General features: G+C 57.0%; 1 protein-coding gene across 1 annotated transcript in view; it reads right to left on the bottom strand.

Moving 5' to 3' along the window:
* The window catches only part of OBSCN (obscurin, cytoskeletal calmodulin and titin-interacting RhoGEF), a 161,854-nt gene that overhangs the window by 53,620 nt on the left and 90,440 nt on the right, over window positions 1–17,794 (bottom strand). Inside the window, exons 48-62 of the mRNA XM_072952458.1 lie at window positions 15,796–16,059; window positions 13,220–13,483; window positions 12,637–12,900; window positions 11,823–12,086; window positions 11,240–11,503; window positions 10,658–10,921; window positions 10,063–10,326; window positions 9,250–9,513; window positions 8,670–8,933; window positions 7,525–7,791; window positions 7,029–7,295; window positions 6,651–6,923; window positions 5,765–6,037; window positions 5,272–5,468; window positions 5,025–5,100 (exon numbers count right to left, since the gene is read on the bottom strand). Coding sequence (XP_072808559.1) covers window positions 5,025–5,100; window positions 5,272–5,468; window positions 5,765–6,037; window positions 6,651–6,923; window positions 7,029–7,295; window positions 7,525–7,791; window positions 8,670–8,933; window positions 9,250–9,513; window positions 10,063–10,326; window positions 10,658–10,921; window positions 11,240–11,503; window positions 11,823–12,086; window positions 12,637–12,900; window positions 13,220–13,483; window positions 15,796–16,059 — 3,729 coding nt within the window. The remainder of the gene's footprint in view (window positions 1–5,024; window positions 5,101–5,271; window positions 5,469–5,764; window positions 6,038–6,650; window positions 6,924–7,028; window positions 7,296–7,524; window positions 7,792–8,669; window positions 8,934–9,249; window positions 9,514–10,062; window positions 10,327–10,657; window positions 10,922–11,239; window positions 11,504–11,822; window positions 12,087–12,636; window positions 12,901–13,219; window positions 13,484–15,795; window positions 16,060–17,794) is intronic.

Genomic DNA, 17,794 nt, shown 5'->3' with positions numbered 1-17,794 from the left:
TGTCAACAGCCCCCCCCCCCCCCGCCGCCTCCTTCAGGCCCAGGTGCACACTGCAGCTCCCCCCACCCACCCATTACTCCTACCACGTCTTCCTTCACTTCCCACAGGGATGTCTGTCACCCTGGAAAGGAAGGATTTTTGTTCGTTCGCTATTATGCCCCCAGGGGCCCAAAAAAGTGTTTAAAAAACTTAATTGTTGAACTGGTGTGTGAATGAGTGTGAGTGACCTCAGGCGGCCAGCAGCCCAAACCAGGTCCCACCTGCTCATCCCAGCTTGGACGGGCCCCTTCATAACTGCCTGACAACGGCTAACTCGTCTCCGAGAACATTTCAGATTTTCCCAAATAGGAAGAGGCTGCAGCGAATGCCACCTCCTCCCCTGCACGGCTGCAGCCCACCGTCTCCCCTCCCTGCCCCCTCACAGCGCATCCTTTCTGCTGCAGAAGGGAACGTGGGGATCAGAGGACCCTTTGAATGAACAGCCTGGGAAGGGGCAGAGCTGGGATCAGAACCAGCTCTTCAGGGAGGCCTGCCCTGAGGCCCTCCTCCTCCGAGGACACAGCCCCGCCTAGGGCCTCCCAGCCCTCAGCCCTGCCCACCCACCTGCCTGCCTAGAGGCTGCTTCCCTGCCAACCTCCACCTCGACCCCTCCCCCCAGGTGCTCTGGATGCAGATTCTTCACGTGCAGCCTCTGCCCCGGTTTTCCAGCCATCCTGTCCTGTCAGGCTGCTTGGGGGAGGAGAGAGGGTCTGGGTGGGCTCAGGGCCCAGGATCTGCCCGCTGGGATCCCATCTTTCTAGCCAGCCAGCGATTCCACCATCGTGGCTCCACATGAGCTGCACCGCAGCTGCGGGGGCCTGGGGCTGCCCGCCAGGCGGCCTCACCTTGCACTTGGAGCAGGGCCACCACGCGGGTGCCCGCGGCCTCACAAGAATAGATGCCGCTGTCACAGGGCAAGGCCGGCCTGAAGGACAGCCTGGCCACGGTCCAGTCCTGCTCTATGACGACTCGGCGCCCGTCGGCGCACACCTCCTGCTCGTCCATCTTCCATGTGGCCTGCACGGGCCGTGAGTACTGGCAGAGGAGCTCGGCCAGGCCACCCTCCTCCACTGCCAGGTCCTGCATGGCACTGACCACCTCCACTGTGGGATCTGTTGGCCGACAGGCCAGGCACGCGTCAGCTGGAGCGGTGTGGCTGCAGCCCGCCCCCACCCTGCAGTCAGCGCCAGCGACTCCGAGGCAAGCAAAAGCAGGGCTGTGGTAGAAAGGGGCCCCACCACGGGGGCCCAGGGCTCCCCACATGGGGCAAACCTTGCCCCCACACCCCCCCACCCATGGCAGATGGCACCATTGGCTCGGCCTCCATCCACTGGGCTCCGTCCAACCACTGTTGCCCCTAGAGACCCCACCTCCGCTGGCCCAGGGTACATGTTGCCCCAGCTGGACACAAGCTCTTGGGCCCACTTAGCATCCACAGCTCCACTGGGCACCTGGTACCCCCAGCCCAACTTCTCCCTTCTCCAGGGGCCGCTTCCACGATCTCGGGGCCCCCATCCCATTTCCTCCTGCTGAAATCCTACTCAACACGTGATTTGCCCCTCGGATCTGCGCAACCACCCACATTCACTCTGCAAGAGCACGGAGGAGGCCAGCTGGCCAATGTTCCAGGAGTGCTCGGTAACCCCACTGCGAGGGGACTGAGGATGGGGGTCCCTGGCAGCCCACTACCCACCCCAATGGCTAGCTCTTCCCAAAGGGCACAAGACCCTGACCAAGCCCGCAGCAGGGGAAGCAGCTACAAGCCAGGACAGTGCAGGCCATGCCGGGGGCCGGGAAAGCTGCCTTCGCCTCCAAGCTGCTCTCTGGTGTGTGCCTGAGGGAGGTGCAGCGGCAGAGTGGCGGCCCGGCAGGCAGCAGTGCCCAGGGCCCTGTGAGCAGATGGGCACGGGGTCGGCCTGCAGCTTCACTGCTCTGAGTCCGGCCTTCTTTCTCATCCATAAGATGGGACTGCAGCCCGCCCACAGTGCCCACTCCTGGCACCCGTGGGCAAGTGCCCAGTCTGCCTCCTGGGGGCCAGTCCCTGAATCCCCGCCCTGGGAGCCCGCAGGAAGCGTGCAGGGGCAGCAGGGCAGAAGCGCCAGCGTGGGGCCGGGTTCTATCGGCTGGTACCTTTGACCAACAACTTGGCCGTGGAGACCAGGGGCCCTGCGCGGTAGGTGATGGTGCCCGAGTCGGCAACCCCCAGGCCTGAGAGCGTGAGGGAGTGGAAGGTCCCATCACGCACGGAGATGGCACTCTGGGGGCCGTCCTGCAGCAGGGTCCCATCCAGCCACCAGCGGGCCTCCGGCCCACCTGCACGGGACACCTCACAGGAGAACGTGGCCACCTCCCCCGCAAAGACGTCCACGTTCTGTAAGCCACGTACCAGGCACCGCGCTGCCTCTGTGCAAGAGGGCAAAAGGAGGGAAGCTGGGGTGCCCTGGGTCTGTGGGGCCACGGTGGGGTCCACCATTTGGGGGCAACCTCAAGTCTGCAAGGGCCACCCTGGGGTCCACCATGCTGGGGGGGCTGGAATCTAGAGATCCACCCAGGCCAGCTGGCTCCCCCTGCTCACAGAATGAGACATGGAGACCACCCATAGCTGAACCAGTTCAGCTCCCCTGCACCCCACAGCCCCCTTCAGAAAATGTTCAGTTTCACCAAAGGAGACCAATGACCTGCATCGACACCCTTTTCAGAAGGCAGAACTGACAAGCCCCAAGTCCCACGTGGGGTTGGGTGTGGGCTAGAGAGGAGAGCCATGGGGTCTACCTCTCTGAGAGGGAGGGGATCTGCCTTGGGACGTGAACCCTTCTTCCCTGGCGATGTGGAAGCAGACGCTTCTCCCATTTCCAGATGGCCATTTGCCCAGATGTCCCCTGAGGTCCCTCTGGCCCTAAGACTCTGGGACACTAATGCAGAATGGCAACGTCTCCCTGACCTGTCACACAGCAGGGGGCTTCCCAGACGCCTGTTGTGTGCCCCTGTACCTGCCTCAGAAGCCCTCCACGCCCCTCCTAGGCGTGCACCAGCAACACCCCAGTCCCAGCCCCTCACCAGCTGCTCCACACTCTCCCGAGTGTGCACATCTAACTGCATCCCCAGCCTGCTCCGCCAGCTCCCCATCTGCATCTCCAGCACAGTTCCCAAGCTTGCTCGTATATATGCCACCTGCCAGGTCACCCAGTCTCACAACCCCATCCTCGTGGCTCTGCCCGTGAAGCTCTGTACAAGAACCAGCTTGCCCCAACTGGGGACACCTGGCTGGGAGGGGCCAAGGCACAGCCCTCAGTGGGATCTGCAAGGCTTCCCCCTCACAGATGTGCACTCTGACACACACATGAGGCTCCCCTGGGCTGGCCCAGCTCAGGGCACCCAGGACACTGTCCCCCTCCTATCACTCAACTTGATGGCACTGCACTCTTTTTCCCCCCAAAGTTTACTTTATATTTGGGTTATGGGCTTGCTTATTTATTTATTTATTTTCCTTCTTTTAATGGAGGTACTGGTGACTGAACCCAGGACCTCGTGCATGCTAAGCATGCGCTCTACCCCTGAGCTGCTTCCCTCCCCACTCCCTGAGGGCACTACGCTCTGGAGCCTTCTCAACCCCACAGGCCACAGAGCTGGTCATGTGAGGACTAGGGGTGGCGGGGGGGGGGCCTGGGACTCAGGACATACTCTGTCTTTATGTACAACTCTCCCAGCGGGCTGGGGACTCCCTCAGGGCAGAGCTGCATCTGTTCCCTCTCAAGGTGGATAGTAAATAGATGATGATGGATAGACAGTGGGCAGATGGAAAGGTGAATGGATGGTGGATAGATAGATGGATGGATGGTGGATAAATAGATGGATGGGTGAATGAATTGATGGTGGATAAGTGATGGATGACGGATGAATGGTAGATGGATATATAGATATATGGGTGGCTGGTGGATGGATGGATAATAGATGGATGGGTGGATCAGTAGATGGGTAAATGTATGGTGGAATGACAGATTAATGTATGGTGGATGGATGAATGGATGGACGGTGGATGGATGGGTACATGGTGGGTGAATGGATGGTGGATGGATAAATGGATGGATGGATGGGAGGATGAACGGATAGATGAGTGATGAATGGATAGATGGTTGGATGGATAAACATACGAATGGATGGTAGTAGGACAGTGGTTATATGGATGGATGGCAGGTGGATGATGGATGGTAGATGGATGGGTAGATGATGGATGGATAAATGTAGGGATGGTGGATGAATAGATGGTGGTTGGGCAGATGGATGGATGGTAGATAAATGGATAGTTGAATAGATGAATGCTAGATGAATGGATGGATGGAACAGAGGTATGGATGGATGCATGTATGCATAGATAAATGGATGGGTAGATGGTGGATGATGGATTGATGGATGGATGGATGGATGGATGGAACTAGCATGAGAACCAGGAGTAGGACACCAGGGGAGGGTCTCTCAGGACCAGGGACTCAGAGATGACCAACTCCGGGGACGAACCCAAATGGAAGGTGCTTAAATCCTATTTGCAAGTCTGGGGCCATGTAAAGTATGCCACAAACAATTCACATGTCGCCGGTGTGCTGTTGTATCGGTAGCTGGAAGCCTGCCAGGCATGCAGGTGTGTGTCAGCGTGGACGGGAACACAGGGACCTGTGTCACAGGGGCGGCTGTGTGGAGGGCAGAAGTCCACAAGGCCCTGCTTCCCCTCCAGGGCCGAGGTCCCCAGCAGCCAGACTCCCCGGACCCCTCCTACAGACAGCGCTGGTCCCACACACCAGAATTTGTCAAGCTGATTTGACTGGCCCACCCCCAGTGACTTTAGTCAAGGGTGGCAAGTTGCCACCCCAAGGTACTTTCGCTGCTAGATGGCCCAGGGTTCTGGCCTCACCACCTGCCAACAGCCCCTTGGGTAAGGAAGCACAGACATTTAGAAGCAATGGGACTGGGTGGAGGAGGGGGCTGCCCACCTGTGACCTTCAGCTGAGCCTCTGAACTACAGGAACCCACTTGGAAACTGATGGTTCCGGCATCTTCATGGGTCACCTGTGGGAGCAGAGATGGGGCTGTGAGCCTGGCAGCACCACTCTGACCATCTCTGCTTGCAAGTCTCCAGCCCAATTTGACTGGAGTTGGAATCTTTCCCCTTCCTCCCTGGGGTGGGAGGACGGCCCCATGGGAGCACCGTGTGACCCGGGCAGGTCCGGGGAACCCCACCTTGTGCAGGGTGAGCAGGTGGAGTGTGCCGTGCTCCACTGCGATGTCGTTCATCTCGTTGGCCTGCAGGGGCACCCCTCCCAGGGCCCAGTGGGCCTCCTGGCCCACGGCCCTGGACAGCCGGCACTGGAAGTGGGCGTCCTGGCCCTCGCTGAGCTGCACGTCCTGCAGGGGCTCCAAGATGGTCACTTCAGGGACTGCACAGGGTGGGAGTGAGGTGAAGGCGTGGCGTCAGCCTCCGTGGCTGGGATGCCCCCCTCCCCACCAGCAGGGAGGTGCACCTGATACCCCAGCCCCAACTCTTGAAGTCAAGCACACTAGGCACCACTCTACCCCAACATCTCGGGCCACCCCAGAATCACTGCCAGTCCCCCGTCCCACAAAGGCAAGAAGCCTTGCTGTCAGCCACAGTCCCTGGACAGGGCCTGGTCCAAGGAGGGCCAGGATGTTCCGACCCCAAGCGCAGTGAGCAGGGAGGCCCGGTTCCCACTACCTCGCACGGTGAGCTGGGCAGAGGATGTGTGGAGGCCCACGTGGAAGGAGACAGTGCCTGCGTCCTCGGGAGTCACGCCCTTCAGCCTCAGTGTGTGGGTGCAGCCACCCCGCACGCCCACCTCCGTCACCTCGTTGCTCTGCAGTGGCAGGCCCTGGAGGCGCCACTCCACGTCCACGGCCCCAGCCCGAGACACCTCGCAGCTGAACTCTGCTTCCCCGTCGGCCTGTGCCTCGATGTCAACCAGGCCCCGCACAATGGTCACCTCGGGCTCTGCGGTGTGGGCGAGGGGGGCCTTTACCAGCCAGGTCAGAGCACCTGGGCCAAGCTCCCACGCCTCCCCACCCCCAACCCACCTCCAGGAAGCCCTCCTAGATACTCTCACGATCTTCTCCAGCCACAGCCTCTATCTGCCCCGCATGACACTGCTCACAATTTGCTCACAAACTCAGCTCCCTCCCATGACACTGAGTGGCTGGAGGCAGAGGCTGGGCGGAGGCAGCTCTGTTTAGAGGAAGCAGGTAAGAGATTGTGGGATGGTGGGCTGCTTTTGTTCCTTCCCACCTTGTGGCCAGCCCTGCTCTGGCCGGGATGTCAGGGAGGCAAGACCTTCGGGACAGACTGGCAAGAGCTCAGTGAGGGTGGCCCAGGCCGGGCTGCCACACGGGCTGGATGGAGGTGGGAGGCGGGGCAGTGCTCAGGGGCTATAGGTTCGGTTTCCTCCCTGTCAAAACTCTTCTCTGGGCCATCAGCACCACAGTGGTATAGAAATCAGCAGAGAAAGCTCACACACCAGCGGCCCTCGGGGCACCCCTGGCACAGCACCCGGCAAAAGTGTGCCCCCAGGGCAGCTCTAAGGGGAATGCATGTGGCAGGGAGGGCTCACCTTTGACTTTGAGGGAGGCCAAGGTTTTCTGGCTGCCCACCATGCAGGTGTACTCCCCGGTGTCCTTGGCCTCAAGCCCATGGATCAGCAGCTCGCATGTGGCCCCCTGGCGCCGCATCTCATACTTGGGACTCACTTGCAGTTCCAAACCCTCCTTGAGCCACAGCACGGGGGCCCCAGGCTCCGAGTCGTTCAGCTGGCAGCACAGCCGGGCCACACCGCCCACCTCCTGCTCTGCACTCTGCAGCTCCGTCTTAAACACAGGCCTGGGGGCTGCCGGGCCGAGAAGGGCCACTTAGGGCTGCTGAGCAAGGCGCCTGCCTGCTCCACGGGGAACTGAGGGGCCCGGGGAGGCCAGGGGGTCCAGCAGGAACTCACCGCGGACAGAGAGCCTGGCGGTGCTCTGGGCGTGGCCCGTGTCGCAGGTGTAGTGGCCGGCGTCCTCCTGCTCGGCGCCGTGCACCAGCAGCTCAGCGGTTGTGCCGTCCAGCCCCATCTGGTACTTGGCGCAGGGGAAGAGCTGCAGGGAGCCCTTGCGCCACTCCACGCTGCCACCTGCCCGGCTCAGCTCGCAGCGCAGGCGTGCCGTCGCGCCCTCGTCTACCTCCTGGGCCTGCAGCTCCCGAAGGAACCTCACGGGTGCAGCTGCAGGGGATGGGGGGAAGCATGAGGGCAGGTACCAGAGCGGCTGTGGGGGGTGGGGGGCGGGAGGACCACAGGCGAGCAGCTAGTGGGAGGCAGGGAAGAGCTTCAGGCCAGGTCGGCCTCGCCGTGTGCGAGCCCCCGTGTCACCTCAGATGAGACTTCCAGGCTGGAGCTGCAGCCCCGAGCATCCCCCATGGCATGTGGATCCGGGAAAGAGGGCAGGGCCCACCTGTGACGGTGAGGGTGGCGCTGGTGGCCTGGGAGCCGCAGGCGCAGGTGTATTCCCCAGCATCCTCCCGACGCAAGTCCCGCAGCAGCAGCTCTGCCACGCGGCCCCGCTGCCGTGTCTCCCGGCGCCCGTCAGCCTGCAGCTCCAGGCCACCCTTACTCCAGACCACAGCGACACTGGGCTCCGACAGCTCACACTGCAAGGTGGCTGACGCGCCTTCCTCAGCCTGCAGGCTCTGCAGTGGCTCCCTGAACACCACCTGCGGGGCTGCCAGGTGAGGTGGGGTGAGGGGAGACAGAGGGTCACCCCCAAGACGTGCCCAGGCACCCAGCCAGTAGACTGACACCTTAGCACCCAGTCAGCCCCACTAAGGGCACAGGCCGGGTGTGACCCGTGGCTTCACCCCCGCTGCCTGATCTGCCTGTAGGACCCCCTGCCATGGGCTCCTGGAGGCTGGGGGTGGGAATGGGGCCACAGGCCTGGGTTCACTTTAGGGGGAAGGAAAGACTGAAGTGGGAGCAATGAGAGGACTTCTGGATCTGACCTTGCTGCTCTCATGCTGACCTCCACCCAGGAAGCCCACAGGCAGCGCTGTATTCCTCCAGGTCATCAGGGCTGAGGGGACGGGGGATCTCCTGGTACCTCTAGGGCAGGGCCATGACCTTCAGATCCTAACTAGAGGCTGCAGAGCATGGAGGAGAGCTGAGTGCATGAGGGTGGGAGAGGGAGGGGAATACGGTGGGAATTACACCCCTACCACAAGGGCAGGCCAAGTGGGGACATATGGATGGAGATCCGGACACAGACAGTGGGATACTGAACAACGCTGTGACAGGTACGCACACAGGAGACAGGGGGAAACTGCACAAGACAGTTTCATGCAACCACACAAACTGCAAAAGGCCAAGGCCTGAACAGGAACAAATGCACAGCTGATGAGGCAAATGGGCTGGGAGGGACAGACACACAGACTGGACCTGAACATCAGCACAAATTCTGAATGAGATGGCTGCCAGGAGATGCCAAGGGGATGCCAGTTGGAATGACCAAACCGACATAAGGGCTCTGATGAGCCAAGGAAATGATACGAAGATAATGTACAGACACCAGCCCACAGTCCACGTGGACACATGCATGCTGTTTACCCCTGACGGTGAGCGTGGCCGAGGTTCTCTCCTGCCCACACACGCACGAGTACTCCCCAGCGTCTGCCATAGTCAGGCCACGGATCTCCAGCTCACACATGGCCCCGTCCTGCCTCAGGGTCACTCTGTCCCCAGTTCTGAGGGTCTCCGGCCCCTTCTTCCACTCCACGGGGGCCTCCTTGCTCAGCTCACAACACAGCATCACTGTGGCCCCTTCTGTGGCCTCTTCCTTCCTCAGGTCCTTTATGAACTTGGCAGGCAGGGCTGGGGAGGGTCAGACAGACATAGAACATGAAAGTCTCAGGAGAACTTTGGAGACAGGACATCACACGACAGAGGAAAAGACAGAGACTAACAGCCAAAGGGACAGAAGCAGCAGTGACATGCTGGGTGGGAAGTAGCTCACACACTGGTTTTTCCTGGTTCACACAGCAGCACGGAAAGGCAGAAGGAATTCCATGGAATTATAACAATGGGGTGACACTGACATGAGAACGGAAGGCGGGATGAGTGCAGGGAGATGCCATCAAGTCAATAATTGGACACCAAACACAGCTCTGCTTGGCCACACGGTCTTTACCCATGATGGTCAGCATGGCTGAGGTTCTCTCCTGCCCACACACGCACGAGTACTCCCCAGCATCTGCCACGGTCAGGCCACGGATCTCCAGCTCACACACAACTCCGTCCTGCCTCAGGTTGACTCTGTCCCCAGATTGGAGGACCTCTGGCCCCTTCCTCCACTCCACAGGAGCCTCCTTGCTCAGCTCACATTGCAGTGTAACTGTTGCCCCTTCCTTGGCCTCTTCCTTCTTCAGGCCCTTTGTGAACTTGATGGGCAGGGCTGGGAAGGATGGAGAGAGATGAGCATGACCACACCCCCTGAGCACACAGATAAGGCAGGACGTGGACATCACAGAGAAGACACAAAGCCCAAATGGACAGGGGCCACATGCTGGCTGTGCCAGTCAACACTGAGGACTGTGGCTTTCCTCAGCCCTCCCTGCTCAACTTGTGGTTGTGGCTCCTTCCCTGGGCCTCATGTTTCATGTGAATCTGGGGGGCAGGGTTGGAGAAGGTTGGAAGGTGTGGAGAACATCAGATTCTCCAGAGATCATTGTGGGACACAACAGGACAGGTCAGAGGAAAGGACACAGACTTTGACGGGACAACAGGACAGAAGCAGCAGTGACATGCGGGGTGGGAAGTAGCTCAGATGCTGGTCTGTCCAGGTTCACACAACAGCCCAGGAAGGTGGAAGGAATTCCATGGAGCTCTGGGAAGAGGCTGACACTGAAGTGAGGAGGGGAGGTGGGATGAGTACAGAGAGATGCCATCAAGTCAATAACTGGACACCAAAACAGAGCTCTGCTGGACCACACATGGTCTTTACCCTTGACGGTGAGCGTGGCTGAGGTTCTCTCCTGCCCACACATGCACGAGTACTCCCCAGCATCCGCCATGGTCAGGCCACGGATCTCCAGCTCACACATGGCCCCGTCCTGCCTCAGGGTCACTCTGTCCTCAGATTTGAGGGTCTTGGGCCCCTTCCTCCACTCCACGGGGGCCTCCTTGCTCAGCTCACAGCACAGTGTAGCTGTGGTTCCTTCTGTGGCCTCTTCCTTCCTCAGGTCCTTTGTGAACTTGGCAGGCAGGGCTAGAGATGGTCAGAAAGACACAAACAAACACTCTCATGCTCCTGAACACACAGAAAAACCAGGTTATGGACAGTACACAGAAGACACACAAGTCAGGAGGACACAGACCACTTGATGGGTGCACCCAGCACACTCCCGGGACTGTGACTTTAAAAGATCCAACCTATACATGTGCCACAGAACAGCCAGGGAGCCAGACAGGGACAATGATATAATTAGGAAAGGAAGACCAGGACACACTGAGAGAGCAGGGTAGAAAAGGAAAATGAGAGCAGAGAAGGAATGGGCAGACACCAAACAGCAGTCCGTGTGGCCACACATGATCTTTACCCTTGACGGTGAGCGTGGCCGAGGTTCTCTCCTGCCCACACACGCACGAGTACTCCCCAGCATCTGCCATGGTCAGGTCACGGATCTCCAGCTCACACACGGCCCCGTCCTGCTTCAGGCTCACTCTGTCCCCAGCTCTGAGGGTCTCAAGCCCCTTTTTCCACTCCACAGGGGCCTCCTTGTTCAGCTCACAGTACAGGGTGGCCGTGGCCCCTTCTGTGGCTTCCTTGCTTCTCATTCTGCCTATGAACTCAGCAGGCAGGGCTGGAAAGGGTCATACAGACACAGAACATCACAGTCGTGACAGAACTTTGGAGACAGGACATGACACGACAGAGGAAAAGACAGAGACCAGCAGGCCAACGGCACAGAACCAGCACTGACATGACGGGTGGGAAGTAGCTCAGATGCTGGTTTCTCCTGGTTCACACAACAGCCCAGGAAGGTGGAAGGAATTCCATGGAGCTAAGAGAAGAAGGTGATGCTGAGATGGGTGGGAAGGTGGGATGAGTGCAGGGAGAAACCATCAAGTCAACAATTAGACAGCAAACACATCTCTGCTTGGCCACATGTGGTCTTTACCCTTGACGATGAGTGTGCCCAAGGTTCTCTCCTGCCCACACACGCACGAGTACTCTCCAGCATCCGCCATGGTCAGGCCACGGATCTCCAGCTCACACACAGCACCGTCATGCCTCAGCGTCAGTCTGTCCTCAGATTTGAGGGTCTTGGGCCCCTTCCTCCACTCCACGGGGGCCTCCTTGTTCAGCTCACAGCACAGTACAGCTCTGGCTCCTTCTGTGGCCTCTTCCTTCATCAGGCCCTTTATGAACTTGGCAGGTAGGGCTGGGGAGGGTCAGACAGACATAAAACTTCAGAGTCTCAGGAGAACTTTGGAGACAGGACATGACACGACAGAGGATAAGACAGAGACCAGCAGGCCAATGGCACTGAACCAGCAGTGACATCCTGGGTGGGAAGTAGCTCAGATGCTGGTTTCTCCTGGTTCACACAAAAGCCCAGGAAGGTGGGAGGAATTCCATGGAGCTATGAGAAGGGGTTGACACTGAGATGAGGAGGGAAGGTGGCATGAATGCAGGGAGATGCCATCAAGTCAACAACTGGACACCAAACACAGCTATGTTTGGCCACACGTAGTCTTTACCCTTGACGTTGAGCGTGGCTGAGGTTCTCTCCTGCCCACACACGCACGAGTACTCCCCAGCGTCTGCCATGGTCAGGTCACGGATCTCCAGCTCACACATGGCCCCGTCCTGCCTCATGTTGACTCTGTCCCCAGGTCTGAGGATCTCTGTCCCCTTCCTCCACTCCACAGGGGCCTCCTTGCTCAGCTCACAGCGCAGTGTAACTGTTGCCCCTTCCTTGGCCTCTTCCTTCTTCAGGCCCTTTGTGAACTTGATGGGCAGGGCTGGGAAGGATGGAGACATGAGCATGATCACACTCCCTGAGCACACAGATGAGGCAGGACGTGCACACCACAGAGAAGACACAAAGCCCAAATGGACAGGGGCCACATGCTGGCTGTGCCAGTCAACGCTGAGGACTGTGGCTTTCCTCAGCCCTCCCTGCTCAAGCTGTGGTTGTGGCCCCTTCCCTGGACTCCTCGGGCCTCATGTTTCATGTGAATCTGGGGGCAGGGTTGGAGAAGGTTGGAAGGTGTGGAGAACATCAGATTCTCCAGAGATCATTGTGGGAAAGGACAGCTCAGGACAGTGGAAAAGATACAGATTCTTACAGAACAGCAGGACAGAACCAGCAGTGACACAAGGATTGGGGTAGCTCAGATGTTGGTTTCTCCTGGTTCACACAATAACCCAGGAAGATGGAGGGAATTCCATGGAGTTACAAGAACAGGGTGACACTGAGATGAAGGTAATTGGGATGAATCCAGGTAGATGCCATCAAGTGAATAATTGGACACCAAAACAGAGCTCTGCTTGGCCATACATGGTCTTTACCCTTGACGATGAGTGTGGCCAAGGTTCTCTCCTGCCCACACACGCACGAGTACTCCCCAGCGTCTGCCATAGTCAGGCCACGGATCTTCAGCTCACAGAGGACCCCGTCCTGCTTCAGGCTCACTCTGTCCCCAGTTCTGAGGGTCTCCAGCCCCTTCCTCCACTCCACGGGGGCCTCCTTGCTCAGCTCACAACACAGCATCACTGTGGCCCCTTCTGTGGCCTCTTCCTTCTTCAGGTCCCTAATGAATTTGGCAGGTAGGGCTGGGAAGGGTCAGACAGACATAGAACATCAGAGTCTCAGAAGAACTTTGAAGACAAGACATGACATGACAGAGGAAAAGACAGAGACCAGCAGGCCAATGGCACTGAACCAGCAGTGACATCCTGGGTGGGAAGTAGCTCAGATGCTGGTTTCTCATGATTCACACAACAGCAAAGGAAGATGGAAGGAATTCCATGGAGTTACAAGAATGGGGTGACACTGAGATGAGGAGGGAGGGTGGGATGAATCCAGGTAGATGCCATCAAGTCAATAATTGGACACCAAACACATCTCTGCTTGGCCACACATGGTCTTTACCCTTGACAGTGAGCATGGCCGAGGTTCTCTCCTGCCCACACACGCATGAGTACTCCCCAGCATCTGCCGTGGTCAGGTCACGGATCTCCAGCTCACACACGACTCCATTCTGCCTCATGTTGACTCTGTCCCCAGGTCTGAGGATCTCTGGCCCCTTTCTCCACTCCACGGGAGCCTCCTTGCTCAGCTCACAGTGTAGCATGACCGTTGCCCCTTCCTTGGCCTCTTCCTTCTTCAGGTCCTTTGTGAACTTGGCAGGCAGGGCTGGGGAGGGTCAGACAGACATAGAACATCAGAGTCTCAGGAGAACTTTAGAGACAAGACTGGACATGACAGAGGAAAAGACCGAGACCAACAGGAAAACAGGACAACAGGACAGAACCAGCAGTGATACACTGGGAGGGAAGTAGCTCAGAAGCTGGTTTCTCATGGTTCATACAACAGCCAGGAAGGTGGGAGGAAATCCATGGAGCTAAGAGAAGAGGGTGATACTGAGATGAGTAGGGAAGGTGGGATGAATGCAGTGGGATACCATAAAATCAATAATTGGACACCAAAACACAACTCTGCTTGGCCACACGTGGTCTTTACCCATGATGGTCAGCATGGCTGAAGTTCTCTCCTGCCCACAGATGCATGAATATTCCCCAGCATCCGCCATGGTCAGGGCATGGATCTCCAGCTCACATACGACTCTGTCCTGCCTCATGTTGACTCTGTCCCCAGATTTGAGGATCTCTGGCCCCTTCCTCCACTCAACAGGGGCCTCCTTGCTCAGCTCACAGTGTAGCGTGACCATTGCCCCTTCTTTGGCCTCTTCCTTCTTCAGTCCCTTTATGAACTTGACAGGTAGGGCTGGAGAGGGTCAGACAGGCATAGAACATGAGAGTCTCAGGAGAATTTTGGAGACAGGACATGACATGACAGAGGAAAAGACAGAGAACAACAGCCAAAGGGACAGAATGAGCAGTGACACGCTGGGTGGGAAGTAGCTCAGACACTGGTTTCTCCTGGTTCACACAGCAGCACAGAAAGGCAGAAGGAATTCCATGGAGTTATAACAATGGGGTGACACTGAAATGAGGAGGGAAGGTGGGACGAGTGCAGGAATATGCCATCAAGTCAATAATTGGACACCAAACACAGCTCTGCTTGGCCACATGTTGTCTTTACCCCTGACGGTCAGCATGGCCGTGGTTCTCTCCTGCCCACACATGCACGAATATTCCCCAGCATCTGCCACAGTCACGCCATGGATCTCCAGCTCACATACGACTCCGTCCTGCCTCATGTTGACTCTGTCCCTAGATTGGAGGATCTCTGGCCCCTTCCTCCACTCCACGGGGGCCTCCTTGCTTAGCTCACAGCGCAGCATGATTGTTGCTCCTTCCTTGGCCTCTTCCTTCTTCAGTCCCTTTGTGAACTTGATGGGCAGGGCTGGGAAGGATGGAGAGAGATGAGCATGACCACACCCCCTGAGCACACAGATAAGGCAGGACGTGGACACCACAGAGAAGACACAAAGCCCAAATGGACAGGGGCCACATGCTGGCTGTGCCAGGCAACACTGAGGACTATGGCTTTCCTCAGCCTTCCCTGCTTAAGTTGTGGTTGTGGCCCCTTCCCTGGACCCCTCAGGCCTCATGTTTCGTGTGCATCTGGTGGGCAGGGCTGGAGCCTGTTGGAAGGTGTGGAGAACATCAGATTCTCCAGAGATCATTGTGGGACAGGACAGGATAAGAGAAAGGAAAAGACACAGACTCTGACAGGACAACAGGACAGAACCAGCAGTGACATGCTGCATGGGAAGCAGCTCAGAGGTTGGTCTGTCCAGGTTCACACAACAGCCCAGGAAGGTGGAAGGAATTCCATGGAGCTCTGGGAAGCGGCTGACACTGAAGTGAGGAGGGAAGGTGGGATGAGTGCAGAGAGATGCCATCAAGTCAATAATTGGACACCAACAGAGCTCTGCGCGGCCACATGTGGTCTTTACCCTTGATGGTGAGCGTGGCCGAGGTTCTCTCCTGCCCACACACGCACGAGTACTCCCCAGCATCTGCCATGGTCAGGCCACAGATCTGCAGTTCACAGAGGACCCCGTCCTGCCTCAGGCTCACTCTGTCTTCAGATTTGAGGGTCTCAGGCCCCTTCTTCCACTCCACGGGGGCTTCCTTGCTCAGCTCACAACACAGCATCACTGTGGCCCCTTCTGTGGCCTCTTCCTTCCTCAGGTCCTTTATGAACTTGGCAGGCAGGGCTAGGGAGGGTCACACAGACATAGAACATCAGAGTTTCAGGGGAACTTCGGAGACAGGACATGACATGACAGAGGAAAAGACAGAGACCAACAGAACAACAGGCCAGAACCACAGTGACACAAGGGGTGGGAAGTAGCTCAGAAGCTGGTTTCTCGTGGTTCATACAACAGCACAGGAAGGTGGAAGGAATTCCACAGTGTTATAAGAACAGGGTGACACTGAGATGAGGAGGGAAGGTGGGATGAGTTCAGGGAGATGCCATCAAGTCAATAATTGGACACCAAAACAGAACTTTGCTTGGCCACACATGTTCTTTACCCTTGACGGTGAGCGTGGCTGAGGTTCTCTCCTGCCCACACACGCACGAGTACTCCCCAGCATCCGCCATGGTCAGTCCACGGATCTCCAGCTCACACATGGCCCCGTCCTGCCTCAGGCTCACTCTGCCCCCAGCTCTGAGGGTCTCCGGCCCCTTCCTCCACTCCACGGGGGCCTCCTTGCTCAGCTTACAGTGCAGTGTGGCTGTGGCCCCTTCTGTGGCCTCCTTGGTCTTCAGATCTTCCGTGAACCGAGCAGGCAGGGCTGCGGAGAATTAGTTGTACAGAAGCCATCAATCTTCTGTAGGATTTGGGGGTATGACCTGCACATTCAGGATGGGAACAGAAGCAGGAAGGGTGGAGGATGTGGGAAGCAGCAGATCATTGCATGCTTGACAGTGAGACCTTCCTGCACCTTGCTGACAGTGGTGCAGAGCAGCAGGGGACTGGCTCCATCCAGTTCTCTCAGCTTCTCAGTGGACATCTGTCCTGCTTCTATCTTTTCATACAGACTAAGCCCTAACCTCACCTGCACCTAGAGTCCAAGCCACGTCCTTCCAGCTCACAGCCCACACGTGCAACCATGCATTTGACATCTGTCTTGGGAGAACCCCTGAGAGGCACCTTCTAGACATGACACCCAGCGCCCCACTGACACCCCTCACTTGTGCTCCCCATCCAAGGTAGGGTGTCAGTCCAGCACTGCCCACCCCTGGACCCACTGCATGCCTTCCCTCCCCATAACAGGCCCCACCTCCTCCACCTCACACATTCCCTTTTTGACCCCACTGGACTTCCATTCTCCAGGCTCAGATCTTCTAGACCCCATTGGAACCCCTGGCCTTCCACCCTGCCATCTGTCCTCTCCTCCCTCCCAACTCCAGGCAGAGTGTGAGCTTCACAAGTTCCAGACGACCAGGGCCCACCCTGGTTATGGGATGAATCCCTGTTGTGGGATGAATCGTGTCCTTCAAAATTCGTATGTTGGAGCCACATCCCCAGGGCACAGAATAAAGATGTATTGGAAATGTGGTCTTTAAAGAGGTGATTAAGGTAAAATGAGGTCACTGGGGTGCGACCTAACCCAACATGACTGGTGTCCTTATAAGCAGAGAAGTTTGGGGCACAGATACACACAGAAGAATGACCGTGATGACACAGGGAGAAGATAGCCATCTACATGCCTAGAATAGAGGTCTTGGGAGAAACCAGCCCTGCCTACACCTTGATCTCAGACTTCCAGCTTCCAGAACTGGTAGGAAAAATTTTTCTAATGTTTAAGTCACTGTTACGTTGTTAAACCATTCAGATTTTGATCCCAGGAGTGGGTCGCTACTGTAACAAATACACTATTATGGAAATGGCTTTGGAACTGGGTGATGGGTGGAAGCTGGAAGAGTTCTAAGGTGCAATGTTAAATAAATGTAGATTACCTTGAAGAGATTACTGGTAGAAATACGGATGCCAAAGGTGCTTATGGTGAGGCCTCAGATGGAAATGAGAAATGTGTTATTGGAAACTGGAAGAAAGGCAATTCTTTTATAAAGTGGTGAAGAATTTGGCTGAATTGCATCCCAGAGTTCTGTGGAAGGTAGAACTTACAAGCGAACTTGATTATTTAGCTAAGGGGATTCCTAAGCCAAACACTGAAGGCACAGACTGATCCCTCCATGCTGCTTATGATAAAATGTGAGGGGAAAAAAAGAGCCATGTCAAAGAAGGAAGTATTTAAGCAAAGGGAACCCAAAAGTTGAAGATTTAGAAATTTTTCAGCCCACTGAAATTGCAAAAAAGAAAAATGAGAAAGCCTCTTCTGGAGAGAATGCCAACGGTGTGCCTGAAAAATCATTTGGTAAAGAGATTATGAGTGTGACTCCTGGAGCCAATTAGCCATCTCAACAAAGCCAGCAGTAGAGATGGAATTATTCAGGAAGGATGTGTGGAATGTGCTCTGCTCTGATGGCTTGGAATCCTGCGAACTGTACGGAAGACCAACAAGG

This window comes from Vicugna pacos, chromosome 3 (genome assembly GCF_048564905.1).
Source record: "Vicugna pacos chromosome 3, VicPac4, whole genome shotgun sequence".
NCBI lineage: Eukaryota > Metazoa > Chordata > Mammalia > Artiodactyla > Camelidae > Vicugna > Vicugna pacos.
The sequence above is the reverse complement of the archived record's forward strand: the minus strand, read 5'-3'. Positions and strand labels throughout refer to the sequence as shown.